General features: G+C 30.5%; 2 protein-coding genes across 7 annotated transcripts; one reads left to right on the top strand and one right to left on the bottom strand.

Moving 5' to 3' along the window:
- Positions 1-494: 494 nt before the first annotated feature.
- On the bottom strand, positions 495-6,249 carry LOC111594399 (protein gustavus). 2 transcript variants are annotated; one of them, XM_023307667.2, is made up of 3 exons: positions 6,157-6,249; positions 1,528-2,417; positions 495-1,303 (listed from the first exon to the last, which is right to left on the bottom strand). In XM_023307667.2, coding segments are annotated over exons 1-3 (1,032 nt in total). In that variant the 5' UTR covers positions 6,159-6,249; the 3' UTR covers positions 495-1,163. The 2 variants fall into 2 exon arrangements, with proteins under 2 accessions (XP_023163435.2, XP_023163434.2); XM_023307666.2 differs by lacking the exon at positions 6,157-6,249 and adding an exon at positions 2,957-3,256.
- Positions 6,250-7,081: 832 nt separating this feature from the next.
- Positions 7,082-17,544, top strand: LOC111594733 (lysine-specific demethylase 6A). Of its 5 annotated transcripts, none has more exons than XM_030223180.1 (15): positions 7,082-7,238; positions 7,294-7,640; positions 8,238-8,346; positions 10,898-11,073; positions 11,265-11,393; positions 12,151-12,376; positions 12,433-12,613; positions 12,724-12,987; positions 13,342-13,591; positions 13,860-14,533; positions 14,602-14,726; positions 14,789-15,208; positions 15,968-16,177; positions 16,868-16,994; positions 17,335-17,544. In XM_030223180.1, the coding sequence occupies exons 1-15, from the start codon at positions 7,189-7,191 to the stop codon at positions 17,527-17,529; spliced, it is 3,483 nt and encodes a 1,160-aa protein (XP_030079040.1). In that variant the 5' UTR covers positions 7,082-7,188; the 3' UTR covers positions 17,530-17,544. The 5 variants fall into 5 exon arrangements, with proteins under 5 accessions (XP_030079040.1, XP_030079039.1, XP_030079041.1 ...); XM_030223179.1 differs by having other exon boundaries at positions 13,342-13,711; XM_030223181.1 differs by lacking the exons at positions 7,082-7,238; positions 7,294-7,640 and adding an exon at positions 8,110-8,137 and having other exon boundaries at positions 13,342-13,711.
- Positions 17,545-19,521: the final 1,977 nt, after the last annotated feature.

Below are 19,521 nucleotides of genomic sequence, written 5' to 3'. Positions count from 1 at the left end.
ATATTATTGACTGAAAGTATATTATATGATTCGTCTTGGATGATTTATACCCGGAGTAGGATATTTTTGCTCCCTGTCAACGCAACTGGAGGGACAAAACTGTCAATGAAAAATTCTTACAAATAATTTTGTATTTATATAAATTGTTTGTTTTTCATTATTAATAGTTCCCCAGCTTTATTCAAGACGACTGAAATTAATTTTATAATTTTGAGATATTTGTAGTTATTAAATGGATATCAGCACTTTATTAATACTTTGCAATCAATTTTAAAGACTCAGCAGCTTCACTGAAATGAATATGCTGATCACACATATAGGTATTTATTTATTTATTCTTCGATTTCTCTTATCGTCAAAAATTAAAATGATGTGTTGTGTTGATACAATAGTGCGTTCTTTGAGTATCCTTCAAATCAGTACAGTCAGCAATAAAAAATTGTCTGTTGCTTTGAAATTATTATTGCACCTTTATGTGTTAAAAGATTTCTATCTGTTTATTCTAAGGTCCGTCAGTGGAATTACGCCCTATTGAGTACATATGTACATACGTTTTGCTCATCCTATGAATACCTAGTACGCCCAGATTCAAAATGAAATCTTAATTTAGGAATATATATAATTATTTTTACACATAGAATGTCTTTAAAAACTTCTAATTGTTTTTGCCATATATTGGTATGTACATTATATTATATTTAACTAAATTATAAATCTGAACACGGTCTCAATCAAAATTAAATGCTAAACTATGTTTGAACGTACTTTAAATATTCTATCATAATATTATGGTACAGTTTGTAAGCTTTTGAATATACCACGAGGTTTGCGTCGTTTTTTTTATTTATATATTTTTTATATTTATATTTATGCGTTTAGTTTATTTATGCCAATTGAATAGAAAAGTACATTCCTTCCATGATTTAGCAAGTGATTTGTGATTATATTAAATATTGTATTAATCTTATCAACTTAATTTACAATACAAATAGGAAAACGATATAAAGTATAGTTACAACTATATACTTTTACATTATTCCTTGATGACAAAAACTAACATTGATTAAAAGACTATTACAAACTAATACTATTTACCTTAACTTTCCCCATCACATGCAGCAGAGATGCAAAATGATAACTTATACAATCCCGATTTAAAAATATTATCTACGATTTTTATACAATAAATATGTTTTCATAGACTGTGGAAGCTGTAACTGTTGTATACGCTCTTCCAAGTTTACTCGACCAATTTTCTGTCGAATTGACCTTCGACAAAGATCCATTAATGGTAAAGGTTCAGCTGGAATACAAATGAAATAAAAATTAACACGAATGTATCATATATATATAATTTTAAATTGTCCTCATTTTGAAGACGCTTGAACCATACCAAAGAAAGTTCTATACATTTATAAGCTATTCAAATTTAATTGAAATAAAAAAATTCCAGAAATATACAAACTATGATATAAAAATAACTTGATTACACTCAACATTACAAATAATAAATTAAATTTTACTTACGATCAAGTCCACCGATATAGCGCATTGTTATCTCGCAGTGTCCCCATACAGCAGAGACAACTGGATATAACTTTTTTCCTTTGAGGCCTTTAAATGCAATGCCTAGGTATTGCTGATCAACAATAAAGCTTAAAGTTCCTTCGTCCATATCTAAAGCAACTAAGAATTTGTCTGGAACCAAAAAAGCTTCATCATTTTTTAATATTGCTGGATATGTGACACCGGCAGAATTCTTTGAGTCGTGATACAATTTGTTTCTACCCAAGTCCCAACCCCAGCTCTGCTCCGTAGATCCAACTAAGCTCTGGTACCCAACAGAGTGTAATGGTGCATCACCTGATGCAACTCCCACAACTGCGTGAGTACCCCTTTGCCTTGTTGGCCAATATATCTCCCACACATGTAGTCCTTTTGTAAGTCCCACTTTTCCGCGAATGCAATCAGTACTTTGCGCGACGGGATGTCTGTGAAATGTTAACTTATCGTCTTCTTTCACGAATATATTTAACGATCTGTCCTCCGAGTTCCACGAATGTTTCAGTTGAACTTCTCGGTTTGCTGGTGGCATATCCAGCAATATATCAATCCGAGCAGGTTTTAAGAAATCAGCTTGCAGTTCTCTTGGTATAATTGGTTTAAACGTCGCCTGAGAATCATTACGGTTAACTGTTTTAACACCGCCACTAATTTTTTGACCCATGTTCATGCCACGGCAGCTTCGAGATCTCCTTTGGTCAATAGCAACTTTATAAGATAATCGAAGACGTTCAAAATCTCTGGGTTCTAAACGAGATAACACAACCCGTGGGGATAGTGTAGATGATGCAGAAAAACTTTGAGGACGTCGCCTATCACTTGACCTAACTGAAGGTGTCCGACCACCCTTATACCTGAAATGAGTCGAAATTTAAAATTAATTCACATATAAACAAAAATTCAAAAGCTTAAAAATAAATATACAATAACAATTACAATATCAACTTATAAACAATACAATAAATACATAAGAAAGATTTTACTTATATGCAGATATACATACATACACACTCATAAAGTGTGTATATTACAACTATATACACCTTATATATTTGTATGTGCATATGAAATTTTATGAAAATATAAATTTGCACATTAATTCATAACGAAATACATTTCTTTAATAAAATACATATAATATTATAAGTATCAATTAAATTCAAGCAGACATAATTAGATGTATATTCTCACATACAAACACGTACACTCACCACACTGCAGTGCAGTGCAGGGAACATACACAAGTTTAATTTAATTATCAGTTTACATATATTTTTATGCTATATATATATATATATATATATATATATATATATATATATATATGTATATATGTATATATATATATATATTTATATATGCATATATATATATATATATAAACAAGTGTTACCTTTTTTTCCCAAGTTCCATTTACAATAACTTTAACTTGGTGTTCCAAATATATAAATACAAAATGGCGGCAGCTACGGGACTTCACTAATTTACGGTTGCTGCACATATAATGCAGTTTTATTTATTTGTGTATGTATTTTAGATATAACATATGTTATATATATATGCGCGTATGGTGATTTAAAAAATTTATTTTTCTTAGTTTCTTCACTTCACCTTCTGTACTCAACCCCGCTTACCAAACTGCCATATAAGTTGTCAAGGTTGCTTATACACATATATACACATGTACTTGATTTTGTATATCGTTATCACAGGGTGAACCAAACTATACAAAAATTTCAACTTTACGAACACTCTGTGAAAAGAGGCATAGCTGCACGACGCAAGTGCTCATATGAAAATACAATCGCATTCTTATCGAACATTTTTTTGGTTTTTTAAGAAGTGCTTATCGAAATTAAATATTAACACGTCGAATAAACATAGACACGGCCTAAAAAAAAATTATTTGCATTCATTTCACGGATCTAAACAGTAAATCTGAAATGCCCAGATTAAAAAATTAGTCACTAAATATTTTCAATGCGTTCAGGAGATAAAATTTTGTTAATTGATGTTAAATTATTATTTTTTGGTTATCCGTCCATATAAACGTAAACTTCTTCGTCGCTAGACTTTAGCGAGAGGCTTGACATAAAAAGTCGATGTTTGTATGTTGTAGTTTTGCATTGCAAGACCAATCCATGATGGTATTTTTGCATTAGACTTAGGCTGCTATTGTCACACAAAACTTATCCGTCACTTAACTTTAAATGAGAACCCGTAATAGGAATCTAGAAGATACTCTTAATTCTGCGGGATTCTGTTGTATTCTAACTTTCAGTAATAAGCTTGTTGATACCCTGAACCTTGACCGATCGCATTTTTAAACATACTATATAGGTTGTATCTTAAGCTCTTAGTTTTGGTGTAATATTTAAATTATAGCTTTTTATATATAACAATAGGGGTGAAATGGTTCGGACGGACGGATATGTGTACAATACCAAAATACTAATTAAGTTCGAACGTAAAGAACTTGGTCTTCTAGATAATTTTAAATAAATTAACAGAGATTTGAAACATTAATATAAATATCAATTCTTTATTGTTGGCAGAATTTCTTAAATGCATCTCATAAAATTGACTTGTCATAAACGATGATTGGTATCTCTGTTTTGTAAATAATCCCCTCAAAAATTACGGAAATATGTATAGTATAGTATGACTAATTTAAAATAAGCGACTTTTTTATTTGAATGGGAATAAAAAAATTTGATGTAAAACTAAAAACTTAATACATTTTATACTTGAAATATGTACAGACTGACTTCGATTTTAGAACGTGCGATATAATTAGATAACTGAACTTATACATTTATTCTTAATAAAAACGGTAAATTATCGAACGTACGTTAAGGATATATGCCTTTATAGATACTGAGAGACAAACCTAAATCTAATCGACTCCACCTCCTTTTGCTTGCAACATACATTTTCAAATAACATTATTAGATTAGATTAAAATATATTTTTCGGCCACTTTTTTTTATTTAAATGCTACAATCTATATTTAAAATAATATGTTTCAAATTACTCCCATCCATAGGAAGTTAAATATGAACCTTTATATGTCTTTTTCTACCTTTCGCAACTATAGGGAATCCACGACGGTCGTTAAACTATTATGAAAATACTGTCCAATGTTTAATCACTTGATTTGTTTAGCTGAGCTGAGACAAGTTACAAGATATTGGTTACACCTGAATTAAAGCAGGCGAAAACAACATAAATATTACAAAATATTTATGCCATGGTTCACTCTTTTATTTTTGATGATCATGTTAATTCATTAAATTGAAAAAAAAAAATTTAATTATTAAAATTATTGTTTTATAATATGCCTAACCAGATTCTAGGTAACTATTTTAAGTGTATATATTCAAATTAATAAACGAAAACCAAAGTAAAAAATTTTTCCGCGATACCTCTGGACCTTTGGTATAAAGAACGAATGAGATCTGGAATCCATTGAAATCCTCCAAAAATTAAGATATATAGGCTTATTGACTTCGAAATATACTGAATTCAACAGAAGAAATGGATTTCTTTTAAGTTACATGGTTGCATGGACCTTTTTTAGACTTTAACATAGTTTTAATAAAATTATAATTTAGCATAGAGCAATTAAAGTTAAAGTGGTAAACTATAAACCATAACAACGTATATCTTATTTGACCAAAGCGTGCGATGAAACATAACTTAGTCAAAATACTTTTCTGAACATACACTTATACTGTCGCCCGAACCCGCACCTCACAAAAAAAACATCAACTGAAGACTACTGTTCAGGACTGTCAACATCTTAATGTTATTAATTTCCAAACGAAGCAAAAACAAAGCTTGTATGACGAACTCTTTTAGCTGACTTTACACGATGAAGTAATAAAGTATGATTTAAATAAGTATTAAGTATAAGATTTAAATATGGATATGGACATCGCACGTTGAAATATGGTATCTTTTAAGTGATAAAAATATGAAAACTTAGTTTAGTACACGAATAATTATTTCATGCTTAACATTTAATTTTGAAACATTAAATTCATAACTGATCAACCATATTTGTAATATTTATAAAGGATTATTATTTAAAATTATTATTTAAATATTGTATTTAGGTAAAAGAAGCAAAACAAACGCTTTTAAAATCACTTAATGTATGCACTTACAATTAAACAATTATATATATATATATATATATATATATATATATATATATATATATATATATATATATATATATTTGTGTGTATGTATTTATATATATATTTCTGCTTATTGGCACACAGATATTTAAAAAAATTCGCATTGCACATACTTTACAACTTTGTGATAATTTGTAAGAAAAAACATATAATTTGCGTTAATACATAATGGAGAACTGATTGATGCAATCTAATTTGTCTGGTATACTTTGTTTTTATGCAGACCTCATAATTTCAGTATATATGTGTATACTTGAAATATACATATATTTTTTTATCAAGTCTGCTTTGTGCCATAGATGCCAAATAATGATAAGTTATTATAAAATTGTGGATATATAGATACACCAGTTAATGAATTCATATTACGAAAATATTATTCACTTACATTACTTCCGTCAATTTTACTTTCTCCTTAAAAAAAATCAAAACAACGATAGCTCACAATGAAAGAACGTAAATCTATGATTCCACATCGAAACGAATGGAATCAATACAAAAAGTATTCATTTCTCAGTGGTATTCTTTCGATTATTTTAGTGTTAAATGACATAATGTGTTTTACGCAAGTATGACAGGCAAATTATATATTTGTCGGAATATGTCATTTTGTTTTTGGCACATAATTTTTTATTATTGAAATGACAAAATAAAAGCTTTAATTTTCAATCTACCAGATAATAACTATTATAATAAGAATATTGACATCTTTCAACAATCGGCAATTTCTTCAAATTATTATAAAAAATTTTTAACTTGAAAAGGATCAAATCTGTAACCCTCACAAAAACTGTTAACTAGGACATTACCTTAATTTTATTTAGTCACATCCATACCATTGTGTATGGAGTGCACTAATCTCGCAAACTAAAAAGATAAAGATTTGAAATGTGAAAATAATAAGCTCTGTCGGCAACCTCGAATACTTTAAGCATGCATTTAATTAAACGTATCTACAATTTTTGTTAACTAAACGTATACCTTTACAGTTATTTTCGTTCATTTATAAATTTCATATGAAACTTAATAAACTTCCGGATTAATTATAAAAATCCTTAAAGCTTGAATGCGCCTTATCGATAATTTTGGTATGTCGACAACATTGTAATGTGAAATTCTTACGAATCATTGATTATGATTATAATTATAATTACCTAATAAATTATTTTAAAAAAGTTTTAATTGTAAACATTAAAAGATAAAGACTAATAAGAGAAATAGTTGACTTAAAACATATTAAACATTATTTATTTATAAAATTTAAATTAGTAGGAATACCCCTATTCACAGTTAGTAATCAGCATAATAACTGAATTGAGTTTCCAGTTCGTGAACGACTGAACTAAATAATTGCCATAAACATATCATATGGAATAAGAATACAATTTCGCCAACAAATTCGATTATCGCACAATGCAAAATGGTTCAATCTTCCAGTGATGATCTCTACACCATTCTAGAATTAGATAGGTATAATTACTATACAAATTTTTAAAATTTTTCTATTAACTTTTACAAATTTTAGCCGATATTATGGTTTCCTTGATTTGACGGATCCCAAGAATAATGGAATTAAGGATCTTATTCAACAAACCATTACCGTTTTGCAAGATGAGGTGGCCAGCTCGCATTCAATAAGTATAATTAAACAACGGGATGGACAACAAGCAAATGTAAAAAGTGATGGATCTATCAAATATGAGGAACATATAAAGGAAAACTCTGGCACATTAGAGTCCAATATTAAAGATTCAAAATTAAGTGTGTCAAATGAAATCACAACTAAGGGAAATCTCGGAATCGGAGAAGTTGATATAAACACCTACTGTAAACTCGGTCATTTACATTTACTGTTGTCAGAATATTATGAAGGTAATTTTACCTTTTACTGAAGGGATGATACATTTAAAATGCATTAACAGAGTAAAATAGTTTTAAAAAAATTGTCATCACGATTTGACATTCTTAAAGCGCATACTAAATTCACACAAAGCAAATATTGATCTTACTATATATATATATATATATATATATATATATATATATATATATATATATATATATATATATATATATATATATATATATATATTTAAGATAAATTCAGATTACACGAGTTGTTTTTCAGATTTAACTTTAATTATAATTTGCATTTGTAAATTATTGTTTAGTTTGCTGTCGCCATGTAGCGCCTTTTTGTTCGTTTATTCGAGGCGGTGATGTGTTATTTCAATATTAAATGAAACGATTCGGTAAGGCTGATGTAACTAAACACTTTCACCGCAATGTTAGCCGTTCGTCGAAAGTAATTTGTGGCTGTTTGGAGTATCAGTTCTCCGTGTGGAGAAACACGTGTCTCTTCATAATGTGTATGTGACGATTACACTCCTTTTTTATTGACGGGTTTCGAGTAAATGGAGGTATTCTTTAATGATATTTAATATGAATATAATAATTTTTTCCTTCTAGCTCTTTCTGCATATCAAAAGTATATGCGATTATGTGAAAAATATTGGAATAACCACAGCTTTATATATGGACTCGGAATCGTTTACTTCGAATTTCGCTGTTTTAAATGGTAAGACAAAAATGTTTATATTACATATAGTCTTTAGATACTAGTTATAACGCTAGATATTCTGAATTTAAGGTAAATACAATATTTCCAAATACAAATGTTTCAGTTTGGCGATAGATAAGGATATAGCACACCAAAAGTATCACATTTGTAAGATATTAGTCGATTATCTTAAAATAATAGTTATTGCTAATTAATAGAGGAAACTAAATGAATTAGTGTATTTGTTTTATTCAATGTTTGTCTGGTAACAGGCAGAAGGAGGTTTGGCAGACCCCATTAAATATATATATATTCTTTATCCGGACAGTCTGCACATTAGTATGAACTCCTCGATCTCAGAGCCAATAAGAGCTAGACAAATACACATAAGTTCGCTTATATCACCTGCATATCAATTTTGTTTCAAATAGTCGATACATATTCACGTTTTATTACTTTTGGGTCATGTTAAATTTCAATAGAATATGAAAATTTCATTAAAATCCTTTAGAAAGAGAAAACCTAAACAAGCGTATTTTTCACATACAATTGAGTGTGCATTTTTTTGCATTCAAATAATCGCGATTGCGATTGATTTGTTTTTTAATTATAAGCTGCTACTTTAGCTTGCAATTGTCACTAATCAAGCAAGCAGTAAATCGGCGAGGTTGGCAGACGCAATGCGCATCGTCAAGAAGTTACGAGTTCACTTCTTGACGATGCCTACCTTTTTTTTCACAAAACTTGTTATTTTAATGTGATTTTTTAGTTGAAATTTGTGAGTTATCTCTCCTACAAACAGGATGTGTATCATTGGGTAACGTGAATGCCTTAGTAAAGCTAGAGGAAAAAACTAACTTATCATGTTCCTTACTTTAAAATATTTTTGACATTAAACTAAAGAAGGAAAAAACAAAAGTTGTGACTACCAAAACTTTGCAGAGGTCGTCATAAGCATTTTACTCCACCAAAACTTAATGTGTTTTACGCACATTATTGGGTTGTTTATGTATCATAATTGGACTTGATAGTATTAAGCAAAAGGATGCATTATAGATGCCATAAATTACATTTGTTCTTGATTAGGGAGGCGAGCTATATAATTGCAGCAATATCGTGAACTCTTTCAAAGTTAGAAGTCAACCAATTTCATTATTATCAATAATCGAATTGGTATTTCAACTATATCTTAAATATAGAGATCCCTGTGAAAAATACAGATATTATGAATATTTTGCATTTAGTTAAAAAATTAAAGCAAAAATGTATCTTTCGCGCATTTGTTTGTTATAATTGCATTATTATAATGAAATGTCGATAAATTAATACATTTAGAATCGAAGATATTTAAAAAAAAAATTTACATAGGAGAGCAGTACGCAGTAATCTGCGCGGTTGCTTAGGCATACATGTGAATTTATGTGTATAATAAAGGATAATTTGAAACTCCTGAATAGAAAAATTATTTTTAATTCTAGCTCAGTCAAATATTTTTGAAAATCTAATTGTTCCATTTGTGATGTTGTTCCTTTCGATAGACTACTGCATTTTTACCGATGTATCGAATGGGTCTACTATGACGTATCGATCTTTTTACACAGTCGTATCATCACTAGTCCGTAAATTAAAAATATGGAATTATGGATGTGTATTGACTGTGTAGTTTTTATATTAATTTAAATGGAAACACTGCCAAAAATAAACTGTCACAACTGTAAAAAAAAAAAACTAGTACAAATTAAATAATACAAGTTTAATAAATTGACATACAGATCGAAAATTTTTTAAGTAAGTGTGCCCTATCTGTAGTCGTGCAAAGGATACATATGTGTAATTATTCACTTAGTTGCATATACCTATATTTATGTAAAAAACTAACAGTGATTATTTGTATGTACATGTTTGTATGAATATAAGCAACTGAGCAGTAATATCGTTTAGTAAACAAGGGCATATGAATATGAACTTTATTTTCCTGTCTGTGAAAAAAGGCACATTTGCTATTCATGTTCTCGTTACTCCAACTTTTTTTTAAACTTTCAATTTAAATTTGTTAAAGAAAATAATTTCGTACTTTAATCGCCATTTTAATATAGTTGGATTGTTAAAATAAATACATATGACTATTAAGTTCTGAAAATTCCCTATAATGTTAATAAACCATTTATTTTACCAAAAAGTTGTAAGCGATTTATGTATTATTCTTTTTTATCAAATGAGAACGATTAAAATAAATTCTAATTTCATAACAACAATTAACAAACCAAAATTGCAGACATTTATATGGACGGCTACTCACTTCACTCATCAATGAAATAGAAACATAAAAAAAAAATGAAGTGTTTATATGATTAATTATAAATATTCGAATAAGGGGGATGCATATTCTTCAAATACATAAATAAATGCACTTACTAAAAAAGTCATATAAATTACAAATTGATTTGAAGCAGCTATGTTGGTAGTGAATATGTCATATTTATTATCACAATTTAATGTAATGAATTTGAATAAACTTATATAAAACGTTTGAGCAATAAACTTATATTTTTTTTTATTTATTTTTAAGGTCAATTAAACTATTCCAAGAACTTTTATACTTGAACCCATATTTCATCTGTGCAAATGAAGCCCATCTCCGTCTAGGACTAATGCTTAAAGTTAATGGCGATTTTCGTAGTGCACTTAAACATTTACAGCTGGCGTTAGCGGATGCATCGCGCTCAACGTTTTCGGATCTGCAAGGTAAATGATAATGGGGTATTTCTTTTAAATTTGAAATACAGTTTAATGCCTCTATTAATATATATGTATATAAAAAACACTTTTAAATATGTATGCGTTAACTATCGAATGTTTTTATAGACTTGTCCAATTCTTTATTTATTTAATAATTAAATATTAACCGTTTATAATATAATTAATGGCTTTTTCAGTTAAATTTCAAATAGCTCATCTGTATGAAGTACAAAATAAACACAAGGCTGCAAAAGAATCCTATGAATTTATCTTAAATGACAAAAATATATCCTTGGACTTAAAGGCGGACATATACAGACAATTAGGTAAGAATGTTTTTAACAAAAAATTTGAAAGATTGCATTGATTTAGCGAAATTTTTCCAAAATTAATGGACCAATTCCTGTTGCAGAAGCCATTATCAGAATCGAGATCATTACCCCTGCCGACACAACTCCAACTGCAAATGCCAAATATTAGTGTACAAATCAAATTAATTCATTACAGTACAAGTTTTAAATGATTATATTAAATGGCTTAACACTATCCTTGCACAGTTTTACGATTTTGCAATTACATCGTTCTTATTGTTCAACGTAATACTTAAAATTTTAAGCAGGGCGTTATTGATATATATATATATATATATATATATATAACCGCATAAATTAATTGATCTCTGCACCCCTAATTGAATTTATTATAGAATTATGTTGTCTATATGAACCTGAACCCACTGAATTCAGTTTACAATGGTTTTGTGAACATGCGTATAACAGTTAGTTATAACGTCCTGACTAGAGCAGTCTTGTTTGTCAAATTTACATATTTTCTAATTTAATTGACACTAAAATACAACAATGATAGAAGATACTGAATGTATTTTTCGATTATTATGTGATGGTATTGCCTTGCTTATTATGTAAGAAATAGTCTTTCAAAACATAGGTGAATTATTTTTTTCAGACTTCAATATATGATCTCTGAACAGCTCTAACACATTCGGCTGATAACCTGCTTTAAATTAATTAATTAATTAAATTAATTCTATAATATATAAATAAGAAGTTTCTCGATTTTCAGGATGGATGTATCATTGTGTCGAATGCCTAGGCGAAAAAAAAGAACGTGAATCGAATGCATTACGTTTTTTACAAAAATCAATTGAAGCAGATCCAAAGTGTGGACAATCATTATATTTATTGGGGAGATGTTACGCTGGAGTAAATAAGGTTCATGATGCGTTTCTAGCCTATAGGAATTCTGTTGAAAAAAGTGAAGGGAATGCAGACACCTGGTGCTCAATCGGGTAATACAATTTCTAAATTTTCTTAATGAGCAATCATTACTTATTAATATGTATAGTGTCTTATATCAACAGCAAAATCAACCAACTGATGCACTCCAAGCATACATATGCGCAGTTCAATTGGATAAAGAACACAGATCGGCGTGGACAAATTTGGGAATTCTATATGAAAGTTGCGGGCAATTGCGAGATGCATACGCATGCTATTTAAATGCGGTTAAACAAATATCAAACCAGGTATACATTTTTTTAATTTAAGACTTTAACAGATGATTTTGCCAATTGAGAAGATTTTCGAAATCTTTATACATGAAACATAAATACTTATTTGAACTTTTCTAAAATAGAAAATAAACATTGCCCGTGAAGGAAGTAAGCCTATATTATTTACAAGTAGTACAAATGGACTAACAAAGGGCATATTACAACGAGTAAAATTCCTGGAAACCCAGCTTAACCAAGCACCACTGCCAAGTATTACATCTAAACGACGCCAGCTTTGTTCAATTGAAGAGGCGTGGAACCTTCCAATATCATTAGAAATAAACTCTCGTCAACAGCAAAACGTTCAAATGCAGCACAGACAGTATGGAAAGAACTCATCTGTACAGGCAAGTTTCTAATTATCGTTACATTTCTTATTTTAAGGTCGCCGACTAAAAGGCAACGCATATGTCGATGTACTTCAAAGTTATAATAATATACTGTTTAGACTTGCTCGAAACCGCAGAGTTTATTGTATTGACAGTAGTAGTACTACACCAATTTTGGATGAAATTCTTTTGTTTTGTACATAAAAAATATCCCTGTTTTTCTTAATATCCAGGACTTGTAATTTTCGTTCGTACATAATCTTATAGTGCAGGAGGTGCAATTTTTTATAATACATTTTGGTAAATTATAATTGAAAGCAACTTTTTTTAGTAATACGATTTAAATGCTTTTCTTATGATATTTATATAAAGGGACCGCCGCCACCCTACCCACACGGAAGTCAAAACAATCCAACACCTGCAAAACGAGCAAAAGATGATACCGAAATGTCCGAAATTAATCTATCAGAGCAACGGGAAATTAATACACCGCAACTTACACAACAAAATCAAAGAGTATTTAATGTACAGAAAGAAAAATTTGGACCACAGCTAACCACTTCATACCGCCAGCCCCTAAATGACAGCATGTCTTCATTAGGAACATCAGTAACACATGGAGGTGATGTAACATCTGTAAAGAAAAATACATTTTGTTCAGAAGTATTATCAACTAAAATCATAAAAGAAGAATCAACAGATTTAGAAAGAAGTTTTTCTTCAAATGATCAGGTTTCATTAGGTATGTGTATTACCATGTAATAAGTTTTTATGTTATCTGGTGAAAACTATTTTATTATTTTCGATTAAAGCATTAAAATTTTTGTATAGAGTGGGATGTAGTGTTATTAATTAAATATACATTTCTTTATGTGCTTTATGCTTAATAGACCAGTCATTAAATGCCTGCAATCAAAATATTTTGACGGAGTTAGTTGAAGATCACAACGAAAGCTCGGCTCATAACGATGATAGCAAAACCCCCATTAATTATGAGAGCTTAACGCAAATCAATGATTATAGTCAGAATATGCAGAAGACCAAAATTGAATATGATCAGGATCCCGATGCATCACCAACATTTAATATACAAATGGAGTCTAAACAATTGTGGTCAGCAGTACAACTTTTGCCGGTTCATGAGCCACCGATAAGTTATACAGTTCTATTGAGAAGTGCACCTCCGCCAGCGCCACCGGACTGTCCGCCACAGAAGCTTTCAAGGGAACAGCTCTTACCACCAACTCCATCGGTTCACTTGGAAAATAAAAAAAATGCTTTTAGCCCGCAGTTGCAAGAGTTTTGTCTAAAGCATCCTATTGCAGTTGTACGTGGGTTAGCTGGTGCTCTTAAGTTAGACTTGGGACTATTTTCAACTAAAACGCTTGTCGAGGCTAATCCGGATCACAGCGTAGAAGTCAGAACCCAAGTAAATCAGTCTCCTGATGAAAACTGGGATATATCTCAAGCTAAAAGAGTTTGGGCATGTATATCACATCGATCTCATACAACAATAGCAAAATATGCTCAATATCAAGCATCAAGCTTTCAAGATAGTCTAAAGGTAAAAAACTAAGCTTCATATTATTGTTTAAGCATCGGAAAATTAATGTTTGCAATATCAAAATTAAGGATGAAGGCGACAAAGGCTCTGCAGGATCCCAAGTGATGTCTGATTCCGATTCGAAGGACTCAGTATCTAATTCAAATATTAATTTAAAACGTAAAAAACCAAAAAACGGAAGTAAAATGCTAAGGTATTCAAATGCTATTATTATACATTAATTACTGATGCTATTATTAATCTTTTTATATATAGATTCGGAACCAATGTTGATCTTTCTGACGAACGAAAATGGAAACCGCAATTAAGCGAATTACAAAAGTTGCCTGCCTTTGCAAGAGTAATTTCTGCAGCCAATATGTTGTCTCACGTAGGCCACGTCATTTTGGGAATGAATACTGTGCAATTATATATGAAAGTGCCAGGGAGTAGAACACCTGGGCATCAAGAAAATAATAATTTTTGCTCAATTAATATAAATATTGGACCAGGAGATTGCGAATGGTTTGCTGTGCCCGATTCTTATTGGGGTGGTATTCATAATCTTTGTGAAAAAAATAATATCAGCTACTTACACGGCTCGTGGTGGCCAGTTTTAGAAGACTTATATAAAGAAAACATACCAGTATATCGGTTCATTCAGAAGCCTGGAGACTTAGTTTGGGTAAATGCTGGGTAAGTAAAGGGTATAAAAATTGGTTTTTACAAATATATGTACATATGTATATGTTCGTTTATCATGCACTTAAAATTAGTGTTGTAATAGAAAATGTTTCGTTTAATAAAAGTCCGTTTTATACCTTGAACCCATTGAAAAAGGCAATTGTGAAAATATATGAAGCAAGCAGAAGCCGGCGTGGCAGACTCCCTAAAGTATGTATATTCTTGTTCGGGACGACGGCCTGAGTCGACACTCGCCTGTCCGTATGAACGTAAAGATCTCGTAAACCCCAAAGGTAGAGACATGAAAATGTATATTCCTATATAAACGCAGTACAAGTTTATTATTTAGTATATTTTGGATTTTGTAAAAAATACTTTTCAAATACTAGAGATTTGTGCATATACATGCATATGGATGTCATCATATTGAACAATTAAGTTCTTATGGTGCAGCCATGTTGTAAATTCTGCAGTTTTATTAATATAAGTTTTCTTATTAGTTTTATGTGCATATTGATTATGCCAAAAGTTGCTCAACCAAATTGTCGCATTTTTCCCAATTTGTCAATTTTCTGTACTCATAAAACCAGTTTGGATTAAGTACCTTAAAAAATTTTAAACTTTTGCATAATATATATTTGAAAAGAACAAAAAATTAGGAAGTATGCGTCTTTTTTTGTTCATTTACATAATTTTGCACAGTTATTAACTAATGTATATTTTGTTGTTGTAATAAACATAGCTCCTATTTATGTATTTTAATCATTTCAGATGTGTTCATTGGGTACAGTCTGTAGGATGGTGCAATAATATAGCATGGAATGTTGGACCACTGACTGCACGACAGTATTCTCTTGCCATTGAGCGTTACGAGTGGAACAAGCTTCAAAGCTTTAAAAGTATTGTGCCTATGGTACACTTAAGCTGGAACTTAGCAAGAAATATAAAAGTTTCAGATGTCAAACTCTTTGAGTTAATAAAGTAAGTACGGATGTAAATTTAAACTCACACATGTAATTTGTTATAGTGCATAACGTCGAAGAAGTCTACGTTTGAAAATTAAGGTACTATAGACATAAAGATTGGCTATGATTAAAATGATTTATCAACTCCTACTAAGGGTGTGTTAAGTTGGAAATCTCATTTCTCGCTTATTTTAAGATCTCGACCAAATACGAATGTATTGCTTTTTTAAAAAATAGTATATAGTCGATCAAGTCAATTTTTAACTTTTAGGTTTCAACTTTCTTAAATTACTTTTTATCTTGGCACCATTAAACTAATAATTAGAAAACAATAATCTTGCAGTCGGTTGTTGCCGACTACTCGTTCACGCTATAAATGCTACCAACTCCAAATCTAGAAAATACTTCTTTTTCGATTTCCCACGCTTTCAAGAGGCAAAATGGCAATTGGCAAATCAATAGAGTAGGTAAACAGTAACTTAGTCTCAATTTTTAAAGCTAGAATACCCTTATTTGCCTTATACTTTTTTCTTATTACTGCACACTCAGAATGCGTGACCATAACATTCATTACACAATTTTCAGAAGAATTCTACAGTAACTTTGCTTTAAAATTTTGAAAATGGATTAGTAATTAAAACAAATTAAATTTAAAAAATCTAAATATGTATTAATATATTTGTTTCTGTATATATATTATTTATAGAATGTGCTTGTGTCAATCTTTAAAAAATGTTTTTCATATACAAGAATATGTGAAGTCCAAAGGAGTTGAAATACGTTTTAATGGCCGTGGAAAAAACGAGGCGTCCCACTATTGTGGACAATGTGAAGTAAGTTTTATATTTTCATTTATTATACAACAATATACTATTTTAGTGACTCGTTTGCATTTATTACACTGCAATACACTATTTTATGCAAGTTATTTTGCTCTAGTCTCCAGCAGAATGACAATTTTATGGATTCAAAATAAAAATATTCTTATCTTATAATATATATTTTCAATCTTCTAAGATTCAAACACCCCGAATCTTCCCAAGCTGGCTAGCTAGCAAGCTACTGCTTTAATTTCTATCGACTGTTTACTTGGGCATTTTATCGCTTTATAAAATTCTTTGCAACAATGATAATAGCTTTTTATATTGATTTTAATATATGCGTTCTTTTTAGGTCGAAGTTTTTAACGTTTTGTTCATAAGAGAGCAGGAGAAAAGGCATGTGGTTCATTGTTTACCATGTGTACTGAAACTATCACCATCGTTACAAGGCATTGTTTGCTTGGAAGAATACCGATTGTCAGAGTTGGAGCATGTGTACGACTCTTTTACTCTGTATAGAACTCAAGGACTTGGACAATCGCATTAATTAATTTAAGTAATGTAATATTCTTATTCTTTTTTTAAAAGTTTTACACTGTAAAATTATTAAATTGATGTAGGTCTCTAAAAATTTTTTCTATACATGGTCATTGTGTTTTATTTACTTGTTTCTGAGTTTGTCTTGCAGATAAAGGAATTTCACTGCTAATAGTGTCATCATCCATCCCTGTTTATATGTCAAAGCAGAAGTCTTTAGTATTTGGGTGTATCCCAAAAAGAAAACAAACAAAAAATCTTTATTCATTACAGGGATGTCCTAGAAAACGTGAAGTTTCTATTTGCAGTGATATTAAACTTACAATTGAAAAAACGAAATCGAATGTCTATTTCGTATTGTTACAGGAATTCACACTTTAAATTTTGAGACTACTTTTGTGGCTTACGAGATCGCTCCCTTTTTACGGGAGTTCTAATTAATATAGTATATATACATTACTTTTTATGTATTTATTTTCAATGGGTTTAAGGTATACAAAAATATTGTACTTCCATAAAAATAATGTAGATATACATAAATTATACGGGCAGAAGCAGACGTGACCGAGCATACAAAGCATATATTTTTTGATAAGCACTGACAGCCGAATCGATGTAGTCCTCTTTCCGTATGTATGCACGGGTTAATTTGAGAAATTTCACTAGACTTGACATTTGTATGTTAGACCACCTAAGTCACACGCAAATCTATTTTGATTGAAATGATCGATAACTTTTAATGTTTACATGAAATCGATTGCAAATTATTTTTAAATATATATATATATATAATAAAAAATATTAGGTTTACGTTTTTAAATGACTGGCTTAACATATTTGAAATCTTTTATGCTGGCAAGAGGGGTTCGGTCTATCGACTAGAGTATATTGCTTTTTTACAATTATCGCTTTACTAACGCTTTACTACGATACACATAAGACGGAATACCAGCTGTACCAGGTAACAGACTCTACCTGTTTTATGACTGCATCATACTGTTGCAACGGTATTGAAGAAAGACTGATAGCTGGTATTCCATCTTATGTGTATCCTTATTGCGAAAGAGGTAACTATTGCTGTTGCCAAGCGTAATTCCAGGTGTTACTGAGTAAGAGCGGGAAGACTATTCAGGGCATTCGGACAGGATTGGTATGATTGTCAGTGGATGTAGGAAACCATCGTGGAAGAGCGGCTTAACAAGTATTAATATCAGCAATTCAACGCTGGCCCGACATCAGCAGTTGGATCTGCACCACATCCTATATTTGAGATGAGCAGGGGCGTATGTTTTTGATTTTCAAAACCGGTATTTGGTGAAGTTTGCAAAAGATATGCAGCCATCATCACGTGAGAACAATATCGCAGTCAAATGTAAACACAGACAATTGATTCTTTAACGTTACGAAATCGAATGGTCAAAGAATATGTAGAATATTTCGTCGATGGAATGAGACCATCAATGATCAATCTCTAGACATCGCTGATGACTACCCTGTCAACGTCAATGACTTCATAAAAAGTGAGAACACCAAAGCAAGGACTAATGAATAGTTTAATAAGTGAGTTTAATTAATATAGCTGCAAACCTCGAATAGATCAATTATATTTGAAAGTAGTCAAACTTTATAAGATGTTAGATGTTTCGACTTACCACCATTGACGGACGTGCATTAACGATGATGAGAAGCTAGAGGATTTTGTCCACAATATTGAGCGGATTGAAGTCGGCTTGGAAGATATTAACAGAAATGTCGAGCTCATCGATAACGGCTTGGAACTTGGAAGATCTTAACACCAACGACAACTATAGGAAGATATTTCCAGCCAAGGAATTATATTTTCTTTTTTTTAATCTATGTATAATTATAATATCCACAAAGATGTTAAACTGTCCCTTGTTAAAGAAGAAATACAACTATATGCAAACAGATACATGAATAAACTACATAACCACGAGAATGCTCTAGCACTAAGACTACTGGATGACTCAAGCAACCACAG

This window comes from Drosophila hydei, unplaced genomic scaffold (assembly GCF_003285905.1).
Source record: "Drosophila hydei strain 15085-1641.00,03,60 unplaced genomic scaffold, DhydRS2 tig00000149-arrow-pilon, whole genome shotgun sequence".
In the NCBI taxonomy this organism is placed as follows: Eukaryota; Metazoa; Arthropoda; class Insecta; order Diptera; family Drosophilidae; genus Drosophila; species Drosophila hydei.
The sequence above is the reverse complement of the archived record's forward strand: the minus strand, read 5'-3'. Positions and strand labels throughout refer to the sequence as shown.

Coding starts and splice junctions, on each gene's coding strand:
- LOC111594399 (XM_023307666.2), bottom strand. CDS start 2,976: ATGGAACTTGGGAAAAAAAG. Junction 2,418..2,956: donor ATGGAACTTGGGAAAAAAAG/GTAACACTTGTT, acceptor GACTCATTTCAG/GTATAAGGGTGGTCGGACAC. Junction 1,304..1,527: donor CTATATCGGTGGACTTGATC/GTAAGTAAAATT, acceptor TTTGTATTCCAG/CTGAACCTTTACCATTAATG.
- LOC111594733 (XM_030223179.1), top strand. CDS start 7,189: ATGGTTCAATCTTCCAGTGATGATCTCTACACCATTCTAGAATTAGAT. Junction 7,641..8,237: donor GTTGTCAGAATATTATGAAG/GTAATTTTACCT, acceptor TTTTCCTTCTAG/CTCTTTCTGCATATCAAAAG. Junction 16,178..16,867: donor AAACTCTTTGAGTTAATAAA/GTAAGTACGGAT, acceptor TATTATTTATAG/AATGTGCTTGTGTCAATCTT.